We start from the raw sequence: 13,002 nt of genomic DNA on the forward strand, positions 1-13,002 counted from the left end.
TACAATGACTTTAATTGTCATAATCCATAATCAAAATATACCCTAACTGTAAATAAAGAATAGTACCAATGTATTTTTTAAAAAAATATTATTTTATTAATTTCAGAGGGGAAGGGAAGGGGAAGAGAGATAGAAACATCAATGATGAGAGAATAATTGATTGGCTGCCTCCTGCATGCCCCCGATTGGGGATTAAGCCCAAAACCCAGGCATGTGTCCTGACCAGGAATTGAACGGTGACCTCTCCTGGTTCATAGGTCATCACTCAACCATTGAGCCACACTGGTAGGTTACCAATGCATTTTTATATGAACAATTACTCCATTGAATGACTATGAATGAATATAACTATAAATTCATATGAATGAATAATTATATGAATATACTTATTCCTTTGTATTATATCTGATCAATTTGATAAGGAAGAAGAATTAAAGAACAATATCAACAATAACAAACCTTGTTTTCAAAAGTTTCAACCCAATTTATGGGATTGAGAGACCACAGAGATTTTTATAGTTTACTAGAGGCCCAGTGCATGATTTAATTATGCACGTGTAGGGTCCCTTACACGCTTTCGCTTTTCGCGGTGGAGCTGGGTGCCTGTCTGCTGGTGCACCAGGCCTTTCAGAAGCCTCTGGCTTGGGGGAGGCTTCTGAAAGGCCTGGTGCCGGAGCAGACAGGCACCCAGCTCCCACACTTTTGATGGTCCGCGGCCGCTGAGGGGGGCTACCCTGCTGTTGAGAGGCGCCGGGGGCTGGACTCCCGCCCCCTGCGCCTCTCAACGGCCACTGAGGGGGGCTGCCGCGGACACCTGGCTACCCTGCCGTTGAGAGGCGCAGCTGGGTGTCTGCGGCAGGCCCCCTCAGTGGCCGGCCGCGGATCTGGCCGTTGAGAGGCACAGGGGGCGGGAGTCCCGCCCCCTGCGCCTCTCAACAGCAGGGTAGCCCCCCTCAGTGGCAGCGGATCCGTGCCTCTCAATGGCCGGATAAGCCACCCCGAGTCCCGCCCCCCAGCCTCCCGCCGCCCAATCGTGGGCGTAGCGGAGTGATGGTAATTTACATGTTACTCTATTACTAGATAGGATACCCTGCCCTTGGTAGCAAAAAATGTTCCCAAATCTCATGGATTTTTCTCTTCTTAGTTTCAATCTGTCCATCCTGATAGGATGATAATTAAAATACTAGTTCTAGCCAAAATAGCTACCCAACATTTCCAATCGCTGGTGAGTGGGAACTCTAGATAGTGAGGGCCCCACTAGGAAGAAGTTGGGGAGTAGTTTGGATAAATAAATTCCAAAAAGTGTCAACAGATTTAATTTTATTGTTTGCGCCACTCTTTTCATACGGCTAGATAAAGGTTTATAATTATAAACCATATGGTTTATAATTCGAATGCACATGAACCCACAAAATTCAACTTTTATCATTTAACCTTCCTATGTTTGAAAATGGCTCCCTAGTAACTCAGCAGCAAAGATCTCAGGGTACCCTGGCCCAGACAGTGGTGCTGTGAAGAGCAATGTATAATCAGTTTCAAATAGGGCCACATTTGTGGTCTTACATCATTATAAAATGAAGGGTAAAAAGAAGGTCTATCATCACTATAAATACTAATACTTAATATCCATAATTATATTTGTAATCAAGTTTTTAATTGTTTAAGCGAGACAAATATTTTTATTATTGAGTCAATCTATTTGCTTTTAGCCCAAGGTATAAAGAAGGAGATTTAACTCTGTATGCCTTAAACCTTCATAATGTCACCAAGTACTTGCAGTTACCACATTATTTATTTGACAAAGAAGTGGACAGATACCTTGTAAAACCTTCAGGACCTGATGGATTATTTTCCCAGTGAGTACTTTTTCTTGTTCATTTTAAACTTTCACCAGATGTATCAGTGTTTATCAGCGTAGAGTGTTGATAGGGAGAAAAAGAAGCCAACTATTTCAAGTTTTGACCATTTTTAATATTCAGGAAGTTTATATATAAATACCTATTAATACAGGTATACTCACTCTGAGAGTCACAAGCAGAAGGACTGAACACAAGCTAGCAGTTATCTTAGGAAGTTAGTTTGCATTTCAAAACAACTTGATATGTCAAGATCCATTCAATATATTTAGATTATTTGCTCTAAAAATACTTATAATTCTTGGTAACACAGTCACAAAAGCAAAGCATACCTATATATAATTGCTAGTAAGGGCATGGGGGTTGCTGTAAACTGTTATTCTATGTGAGCTGGGCATGATTTTCTAACAGCCTTAAAGTAGTTTTTTATTACTTAGAGTAAGGAAAAAGTAGCCTGAAATGTACCTTTTAGGTGGATTATTTGAAGTTGGTCCAGAGATAATTTGGTTTTAAAAGCCAGCCATTGAATGTGTATTACCAAAGACCATATTTGCCCTTGCTGGGTGGCTTAGTTGGTTGGAGCATTGTCCTGTACACCAAAAAGGCTGTGGGTTTGATTCCTGAATGTGTCTGATGCACATTCCTAGGTTTTGAGTTTCATCCCCCATCGCGATGCATATGGGAGGCAACCGATTGATGTTTCTTTCTCTCTCTCTCACTTCCTCCCTCTCTAAAAGTCAATAAAAACATATCCTCAGGTGAGAATTAAAAAAAAAAATAGACCATATTTAAGAGACTATCCAAGAATGACTATGAGCTTTGAAGACTTAGGCCCACAAACATTGTCAAATATCTGTCCAACATATGTTGGAAGGAGCTCTTTTCATCATGGTTATTCTCAGATTGAAGCATAAAAATATTAAGAGTTTACAAAATTCTTTCCATCTCCTCCCATCTTTGCAAATGCTATATGAGTGATGTTTTCAGTGACAATTAGCATCATAACCTGAAGAAGGACAGTAAGAATGCTTTCTCCAAAGTCCTATCCCGCAGAGATAAACATTATTAACACTGGGTAACATACCTTTATTTTTCTCCCTGTGCTTTCTTTTGTTATAGCTGTAAGCATACAACCTGTAATGGGAAAAAGAGAGGAGGAACCCACAAGTTTTCCCATGTCTTTCCATGCAGAGCCTTTGTAGACATTTTTAAAATTTTTAATTGAATTTATTGGGGAGACATTGGTTAATAAAATGATATAGGTTTCAGGTGTACAATTCTGCAATACATCATCTGTATATTGTATTGTGTGTTCACCACCCTGTAGACATTTTTAATGGGTTGCATGTTTTATAAAATACTAGGGCTTACTTATCCTTTTCCTACTGTTTAAACCTTCTTTTCCTGTTGTAAATAATGCATATTTGGGTAACAGATACTTTTCTCTATTTGGGTTCTGAACCTTTTAAAGTGGGTCTTTTTAGCATATTTGTGTCTGATGCTGATAAGGGAAATGCTTTTGTAAAGTAATTGAATAATAGTTGTAGAGTTGCAAGTGTCTTAGATCATTTTAGTCCAACTTTAGGTCAGTATCTGATTCCTCCTCTGATGAAGCTTCCAGCCTCTCCTGGTGACTGTTCTCGCTGGTGGGGACAAAGTGAGCCTCTTTGTGCCTTTTTTCTGCTGCTCTTAGTTCTGTTTTCTAGGGCAGAAGTTGGAAACTACACCTCATGCCTATGGGCAAGTGGGTTTAGACAAGTGGTTTTTCTCTTCCTGGTGAGGAAGGTTGGCATGCACTCTGTTAATTTTTAATTTTTAACTAGGGGCCCAGTGCACGAATTCCTGCACCTTGAAAGGAACTGTGGGCCTCAAGGCTGCGGTGGGCTCAGGGGTGGGTCTCAGCCCATCCTCTGTGCCCCTGCCCGGCCCCTTCTGCCGCAGCCTCCGTCCCGTCTGCCAGCAGCCCAGCTCCCGCCGCCACCACTGCTCCCATGTGTTGAAGGCGCTGGCCCTGCAGGCACCTGCTGACGGCTTGGAGCAATTGGGGCTGGCACCAGCAGCGGGTGCGAGCGGAGCCTGCAACATCAGCAGGTGCAAGCGGCGGCTGCTGCCCAATCGCCCCTCAGGAGCAGGGGGAGGTGGAGAAACCCTCAGGGGCGATCGGGACCGTCAGCCACCACTCGCACCTGCTGACAGCACCGGCAGCACGTGCAAGTGGTGTCTCCGACAACAGCAGCAGCGGGTGTGAGCGGGGCCGGTGGTGGCAGCAGGTTCGAGCACTAGGTGGGACCGTGGTGCACGGGAGCAAAGATTTTCAGTAACCACCAGAGGCTTGCCCCAATGACAGCGACTGGTGCTCCACCTTGGTCTGGCACCTCCGCTCACCTGCTCCACCATCCCGCTGCTGCCAACGCCTGCCATGTTCTGTGTGTGCCCCCTGGTGGTCAGTGCATGTCATAGTGACCAGTTGTTTGGTTGTTCCGCTGTCCGGTCTATTTGCATATTAGCCTTTTATTATATAGGATAAGTTGTAAATATTTAACAATTGACAACTACTAAAAAAATCTTTAAAAATGGGTACTCTGGCAACTCGGGACTTGCTCTTCCTATTAGATGTAACCCCGTTATGCCTGTCCTACGACACTTGCATGTATGACTTCCTTGGCCCTTGTGGGCATTTGAGTTTGCTACCCATAGTCAGGAGCATTATCAAATATCTCATTTTCTCCAGAATAACTCTCAAATTCTTGAAGGACAACTGGTTTGTCTTCCAGCTCTATTTCATCTGAAACTTCACAAACATATTTTATATTTCTTTGTCATCATGTTGCTGACTTCAAAATATGAAACAAGATACTACTCTCAAATAAAACCCCACCCACATTGTCCAGCCCGATGTGGAAATAATCAGCGTGCTTTAAGCCGGGGATGGGGAAATCAGGCCCAGGCGCCATGTAAGGCTCTCGAAATCATTTAGTCTGGCCCTGCCAAGGCCTTAGGGGTGAGTTAGTTAAATGTTCGACCACATATAGCAGGCTAATTTTTAAGTTGATAATTTTGTATGGCCCGTGAATGATGTTATAAATATCCCAATGGCTCTTGGCATAAAAAAGGCTCCCCACCCCTGCCAGCTCACACTCTGTGCACTGATAGCATCCTTTAGCTATATTTATAGCTGAGTAAAGAGTTTAGCCTGATGGAATTAGTGTCTTGCCCGTGTTTCATCATTCTAACCCATAGCAGGATTAACTTACAATGGTCAGAGTGCCCTTTAAACTCTGTTGCCTATTCAAAAGTGTTTCTGAAATGTTTGGTGTGCCCTTGTAAAAGGTCCTCCCCATTGTGCCAAACAGCTCTTACTACTGTCACATAAAGATGTTTTCAAGACCTATTTTTGTTTGTGGCTTCCTGATAATAGTCACAGCATTTCCTCCTACAGCCCCTCAAAAAACTGGTGTGATGCAGGTGTGAAAACAAACCCCAGTGCATGTGGACTGAGCATAACTGCAATGCGGGCTCCTCAGCCTCCGGCACAGTCATGAACATCTTATTCCTATCTCTTATTTTTAGTTACTTTTCCTTTTTTATTTAAAAAAAATTATGATAAAATTTATGCCATAGTAAGAATTTCCAACAGTAGAAGAAGGTGTACATAGAAAAGTCATTTCCTCACTCCACGGTCCTAAATCCCAGGAGTTTGAGTATCATTCTAGAAGTGTGCTATCCATATGTAATCCTAAGTATCTTTCATTTAAAAACATCCATGTCTTTTCACATTAGCACATTCAGACCTGCTTAGTTCTTTAAGACTAGATAATTGACTTAACTAATTGCCTATAGGTGGACACTTTGATTGATCCCAGTATTTTATACACAGCATCTTTACATACTGGCACACTGAATGGGAGGATATCTTTTTTTTTATATATGTATATTTTATTGATTTTTTACAGAGAGGAAGGGAGAGGGATAGAGAGTTAGAAATATCGATGAGAGAGAAACATCGATCAGCTGCCTCCTGTACACTCCTTATTGGGTATGTGCCAGAAACCAAGGTACATGTCCTTGACCAGAATCGAACCTGGGACCCTTGAGTCTGCAGGCCGACGCTCTATCCACTGAGCCAAACTGGATAGGGTGGGAGGACATGTCTTAAAGTACAGAGCCCAGAACAGTGCCTCTGACCAAGATTAAATGGGATGCAGTTTTTCTGCTGACTGATACTTAATGAGGATAGAGGGTTAAGAGATCTTTAAAAATGAGATATTTATAATAACTAAGGGGAAAAGAACCAAGTTTTTTTAATTTTTAAAAATTATTTCTTAGTTTTATTTTTTCAATTACAGTTTACATCCACTATTATTTTGTATTAGGGTACAACATAGTGGTTAGACAATGATATACTTTACAAAGGGTTCCCTCCAATGATTCCAGGACCCACCCGGCACCATACAGATAATCTAATAAAGAGGGAATATACAAATTGACTGTCACGCCACAACAAAGATGGTGGCGCCCACAGCAGAGGCTGAGTTCCCGTAACGATCCTTAATGAGCAATCAGCAGGGACCTGAGGCTGCGTGGCTCTGGGTGGGGCAGGGGACCTGAGACTGCACCCCCTGCCCAGTGGGGCTTGACAGGGGATCTCAGGTCACAGCTCCCGCCCTGCAGGGTTTGACAGGGGACCTCAGGCACCGGACCAGGGGACCTGATGCCACGCCCCCCCGCCCCGGCGCCAGGTCAGGAGACCTGAGACCGTGCCCCCTGCCTGGCAGAGCTTGACAGGGGACCTCAAAGCACGCTTCCTGCCCCAACCCAGGCTGGGTGACCTCAGGCCGCACCCCTTACCCCAGCACCGGGTGACCTCAGGCCACGTCCCCTGCCATGGCACTGGGCCAGGGGACCTGAGGGTGCGCCAGGGGAACTGAGGCTGTGCCCCCTAACTGGCAGGGCTTGATGGGGGCCCTGAGGCTGCGTCCCCCGCCCAGCGGGACTTGACAGGGATGGGGCCAGCCGGGTCTGGATCTCACCCAATGGGGGTGGGCCCAGCTGGGTCTGGGTCTCACGCGATTTCGAGGCGCGCACGGGTGGGTGGGGACTTGACTTTGGGTCCCGCAGTGCGCCCCAGACTCTCACAGGAGGAAGATTTTCATATATATTTTTCTAATTTTCTTTCATCTCTGACATTTCTATTATAGAGAAAGGGCAAATAGCAATATTAAAATATTTCCTCTAATTCCCTTTTAATGTGTATGAACTTCGTGCACCAGGCCACTAGTACTCATTATAATATTATTGACTATATTTCCTATGCTGTACTTTATATCCCTGTGACTGTTTTGTAACTACCAATCTGTACTTTTAAATTCCTTCATCTTTTCCACCCAGTCCCTCAACCCCCTCTCTAGCAACCATCAGTCTGTTCTCTGTATCTATGAGTCTGTTTCTATTTTGTTTGTTCATTTATTTTGTTCTTTATATTCCACATATAAATGAAATCATATGGTATTTGTCTTTCTCTGTCTGACTTATTTCACTTAGCCTAATACCATCCACACTGTTGCAAATGGTAAGATTTCATCTTTTTATGGCCAAGTAATATTCCATTGCACATATGTTCCACTACTTTTTTTTTTTTTTTTTTTTTTTTTTTCTGACTTAAGTAGATTTTTATTTTTATTTTTATTTTTATTTTTATTTTTTTCTTTATTGATTAAGGTGTCACATATTTGTCCTCATCCCCCCATTCCCATCCCACACCCCTCCCCTTGGATGCCCCAACCCTCTGTTGAACTTAAGCATTGGTTAGGCTCATATGCATGCACACAAGACCTTTGGTTGATCTCTCCCCCCTCCCCCCACCCTCCCCTATCCTCCCTCTGAGGCCCGATAGTCCGATCGATGCCTCCTTGTTTCTGGTTCTGTTCTTGTTCATTAGTCTATGTTGTTCATCATTTCCCCTAGATGAGCGAAATCATGTGTCACTATAGATATACTTATAAGAATTGAATGTGCGACGAGCAATAATAGTTATGCTGACAGGCAAATGAATCAGTCTGTAGTGAGTTTCTTTCTGGACCAACAGTTCTTTTGAGACCCAATATCAATGTCCACCGGTTCCCTATGAGTACATGTCGGCACTGACCCCTCAGCTCTGGATGGTGGACAAATGGTGGTAATGCAGGTCCGACTCCCTCTGGTTTGGTCTCGGCTGGACCCAGGGGCACTGCTTCACCCGGATCCAGGGGCCCACGGCCTCACCTGGACCCGGGGCCAGGCTCACCCGGATCCAGGGGCCCGCGGCCTCGCCCGGTCCCGGGGCCCAGGGCTCACCCGGATCCAGGGGCCCGCAGCCTCGCCCGGACCCGGGGCCCAGGGCTCACCCGGCTCCAGGGGCCCGCGGCCTCGCCCGGACCCGGGGCCCGGGGCTCACCCGGCTCCAGGGGCCCGCGGCCTCGCCCGGACCCGGGGCCCAGGGCTCACCCGGCTCCAGGGGCCCGCGGCCTCGCCCGGACCCGGGGCCCAGGGCTCACCCGGCTCCAGGGGCCCGCGGCCTCGCCCGGACCCGGGGCCCAGGGCTCACCCGGCTCCAGGGGCCCGCGTCCTCGCCCGGACCCGGGGCCCTGGGCTCACCCGGCTCCAGGGGCCCGCGTCCTCGCCCGGACCCGGGGCCCAGGGCTCACCCGGCTCCAGGGGCCCGCGTCCTCGCCCGGACCCGGGGCCCAGGGCTCACCCGGCTCCAGGGGCCCGCGTCCTCGCCCGGACCCGGGGCCCAGGGCTCACCCGGCTCCAGGGGCCCGCGGCCTCGCCCGGACCCGGGGCCCGGGGCTCACCCGGCTCCAGGGGCCCGCGGCCTCGCCCGGACCCGGGGCCCGGGGCTCACCCGGCTCCAGGGGCCCGCGGCCTCGCCCGGACCCGGGGCCCAGGGCTCACCCGGCTCCAGGGGCCCGCGGCCTCGCCCGGACCCGGGGCCCAGGGCTCACCCGGCTCCAGGGGCCCGCGGCCTCGCCCGGACCCGGGGCCCAGGGCTCACCCGGCTCCAGGGGCCCGCGTCCTCGCCCGGACCCGGGGCCCAGGGCTCACCCGGCTCCAGGGGCCCGCGTCCTCGCCCGGACCCGGGGCCCTGGGCTCACCCGGCTCCAGGGGCCCGCGTCCTCGCCCGGACCCGGGGCCCAGGGCTCACCCGGCTCCAGGGGCCCGCGTCCTCGCCCGGACCCGGGGCCCAGGGCTCACCCGGCTCCAGGGGCCCGCGTCCTCGCCCGGACCCGGGGCCCAGGGCTCACCCGGCTCCAGGGGCCCGCGTCCTCGCCCGGACCCGGGGCCCAGGGCTCACCAGGCTCCAGGGGCCCGCGTCCTCGCCCGGACCCGGGGCCCAGGGCTCACCCGGCTCCAGGGGCCCGCGGCCTCGCCCGGACCCGGGGCCCAGGGCTCACCCGGCTCCAGGGGCCCGCGGCCTCGCCCGGACCCGGGGCCCAGGGCTCACCCGGCTCCAGGGGCGCGCGGCCTCGCCCGGACCCAGGATTCAGCCTCACCCGGACCCAGGGGCGCACGGTCTCGCCCAGACCCAGGATTTAGCCTCACCCGGACCCAGGGGCGCATGGCCTCGCCCGGACCCAGGGGCCCGCGGCCTCGCCCGGTCCCGGGGCCCAGGGCTCACCCGGATCCAGGGGCCCGCGGCCTCGCCCGGACCCGGGGCCCAGGGCTCACCCGGCTCCAGGGGCCCGCGGCCTCGCCTGGACCCGGGGCCCAGGGCTCACCCGGCTCCAGGGGCCCGCGGCCTCGCCCGGACCCGGGGCCCAGGGCTCACCCGGCTCCAGGGGCCCGTGGCCTCGCCCGGACCCGGGGCCCAGGGCTCACCCGGCTCCAGGGGCCCGCGGCCTCGCCCGGACCCGGGGCCCAGGGCTCACCCGGCTCCAGGGGCCCGCGGCCTCGCCCGGACCCGGGGCCCAGGGCTCACCCGGCTCCAGGGGCGCACGGTCTCGCCCGGACCCGGGGCCCAGGGCTCACCCGGCTCCAGGGGCGCACGGCCTCGCCCGGACCCAGGATTCAGCCTCACCCGGACCCAGGGGCGCACGGTCTCGCCCAGACCCAGGATTTAGCCTCACCCGGACCCAGGGGCGCATGGCCTCGCCCGTACCCAGGGGCCCACGGCCTCGCCCGGTCCCGGGGCCCAGGGCTCACCCGGATCCAGGGGCCCGCGGCCTCGCCCGGACCCGGGGCCCAGGGCTCACCCGGCTCCAGGGGCGCATGGCCTCGCCCGGACCCAGGGGCACGTGGCCTCACCCGGACCCGGGGCCCAGCCTCACCCTGACCCAGTTCCCAGCCTCACCCAGACCCAGGGGCACGCGGCTTCACCCGGATCCAGGACCCAGCGGGGTTTCGTCTTCTTGATCCCATTTCCTGTTGGTCAATTCCATCTCAGTAATTCCTTCGGCCATTTTCTCAGAGCTCCAGGGCAGCCGCCGCAGAACTCGTTGGGCGGCGGGCTCGGCGTAGCTCCGGTGTGCCCGGTGCGCGGCAGCGGGCTGGTCCGGTGTTGCTGCGTCAGCCCTTGGGTCTGCAGCGGTGGCCAGTCACCGAGCGTGCGCACCTGGCCGCTTCCGGGGCGTTGAGATTCTTGAAGGACTCGGAGGTCAGCAAGCGCGGAGTCTCCCACCCCATGACTCCCAGGGGCTTGTCTGTCCGTGCTCGGCAGCGAGTGGGGCCTTCCCCTCAGCCGGAGACCGCTGGGGGAACTGCGCCGAGCACGTTCCAGGCCGCCACTGTGTCGTCTGAGCCGTAGTTCTTAAAGTGTGATCTTTGGGTCGCCGGCATCAGCATCATCCCTAGTACCCCTCTCTTTTATTCTAGTTGTAGAGCGTCTGCTCAGTCAGCCCTCCGGTGGTTCTGGATGGTGTCTGCTCCGCTCTCCCGTCGTAGACTCAAAATTGTTGTGGTAGGCAGCAATCAGGCTTCCGCCCTATGCCTCCATCTTGGTCTTCCTTTGTATAGTTAAGTCTTGATTGTTGTTGGTGTTGCTGGGAGGATTTGTCCTCCAGGCCGATTGGCTGTGCAGATCCTCTGTGACTATAAAGGAAGAGTTGCTGTGTAGGAGACAGATTTATGGGCCGGGGCTTGGTGCAGCAAGGCTTTGGCGCTCACTGAGTCTGCCTCTAGAATGTGTCCTTTATGTGAGTGGTTGAAATCTGGTGTCATCTCATACCGACCACTAGATGCCCTCGTTTCTGGGTCTCCAATGGTGTGTAGGTCAGCTACTACCTGAGACCACTCAGCAGGACTTACGGCAAAAACTGCAGTTTCCTCCTCCTGTCTGAGCGTCCCTAGAGCAGTCCGACTAGAACCGCAGTTTATCTGGTCAAGCTGCCACAGGGCAGGCCACCCATATGCAAAAGCCGTTGCTTGGAGCCCAGGTGTGCCTGTAAGACGTGCGGGGCGGAGCTGCAAAATGAGCTGGGCGGGTCCCAGGGCGGGGCGAGTCTCAGGGCGGGGCGGGGCCTCAGGGCGCCACCAGACCATGGCGAGGCGAACCGCTCTGGCTGCAAGTCCGCTCCTTCTGCCCTCCACGCTTCCAAGCCCCCTCGCTCCGCACTCCAATGCAGCAAACACTGATTGCTGGGCGCACCTCCACAAGGAAGTCACTCCCACTCTCCGACAGGAAGGCCGAGAGTCCAGCCTCTTCCCGCAGGCGTCTGGGGCGCTAATCTCCCCTAGGTTTGGAACAAAAGCCACAATTCCCTTCCCCCGACCCACGCGCCTCCGCACCTCAGCTCCTCCAGAGTTCGCTCTTTCCTCTTCTCTCTTAGCTGTAAATCCACCATTCAGCCTGCTCTCCTGTGGTTCTGGGTGGCAGACGCTCTGTGCGCGGCGAAGTTCCTTTGTTTAACCTTGAAGTTGTTGTGCGCGAAATTCCCTTGCTCGACTCTGCTGCCCTCCCGGTTCTCCTCTCCCAAAATGGCCAGAGGACCCGAGTGTAAGACAGGAAGTCCTAAGAATCCTCCAAGTCGGTGTTGGCGGTCTCCGGGGCCCCGAGGATCTCAGTGGGGAGCTCGGTCGGGTCGGTGACGCGGGTGGGCCCGTCTCGCAGAAAGATGGTCTCTTCCTTCACCGAGAGCCGCTGCGCTGAGTCCGCGGCTGCCGCCACAGCAGTTGCCGCGGCGCCCACGAGCCCATGGCCCCGGCTGCGGTGCTGGCTGAGAGGAGCCGCCGCCCGGTCTGGGGAGACGCGAGCAGGAGTCGCCGCGCTTGCCAGTCCATCTTTTAGTTTTTTTTTCGGAACTGCCATGCGAGGCAACAGATCAGCCGTTCACCTCCGCCGCCATCTTTTCCACTACTTTTTTATCCAATCATTTATCAATGGGTATTTGTGTTGCTTCCATATCTTGGCTATTGTAAATAACACTGCAGTGAACATAGAGGTGCATAGATTCCTTTGAATTAGTGTTTTGGGTTTCTTTGGATGTATACCCAGAAGTAGAATCACTGGGTTGTGAAAAAGTCCCATTTTTAATTTTTTAAGGACCCTCCATACTGTTTTTCCATAGTGGCTGCACTAATCTGCATTCCTATCAACAGTGCACAAGTGTTCCCTTTTCTCCACATCCTCGCCAACACTTGTTGCTTGTTGATGTATTGATGATAGCCATTCTGACAGGAGTGAGGTGGTATCTCATTGTGCATTAACTTGCATTTCTCTAGTTATTAGTGACATTGAGCATCTTTCCATATGTCTCTTGGCCATCTGTATGTCCTCTTTGGAAGAGTTGATTTTTAAGAGACTGTGTACAGTATGTACTCATTTTGTTTAAATGGAAATATGTGTTACACATACACAGAAAAGAGATGAAGGAATATGCATCAAAATACTAAAAATAGTTTGGATGATTTAACAGGTTACTTTTTTAATATTTATTTCTGAATAATGATGATATGATACTTTTACAGCACTTATACATGCAACATACTCTTTTAAGTGTTCTGCATATATTACATATATTACATATATGACATATATGTAACTCTGACATGAACTAATCTTCTAAATTTTTACAATAAAAATGTACTAACTTTTTTCATGATAAAAAAAATCACTTGAGAAAAAGATAATAGAGATATAAACATCATTTAGAATTATGGAAGTAATTAGTAG

At 51.8% G+C, this 13,002-nt stretch overlaps 1 protein-coding gene across 2 annotated transcripts in view; it reads left to right on the top strand.

The window, feature by feature from the left end:
- Positions 1-13,002, top strand: part of HPSE (heparanase) — a 47,848-nt gene that overhangs the window by 31,256 nt on the left and 3,590 nt on the right. Inside the window, exon 11 of one of the 2 annotated variants that reach the window (XM_079779245.1) lies at positions 1,710-1,856. In XM_079779245.1, the coding sequence (XP_079635371.1) occupies positions 1,710-1,856 (147 nt within the window). Of the gene's footprint in view, positions 1-1,709; positions 1,857-13,002 lie in introns of those variants that run through there. The other variant, XM_079779246.1, reaches the window with a different exon arrangement.

Source organism: Cnephaeus nilssonii, assembly GCF_951640355.1.
Source record: "Cnephaeus nilssonii genome assembly, chromosome: 1".
In the NCBI taxonomy this organism is placed as follows: Eukaryota; Metazoa; Chordata; class Mammalia; order Chiroptera; family Vespertilionidae; genus Cnephaeus; species Cnephaeus nilssonii.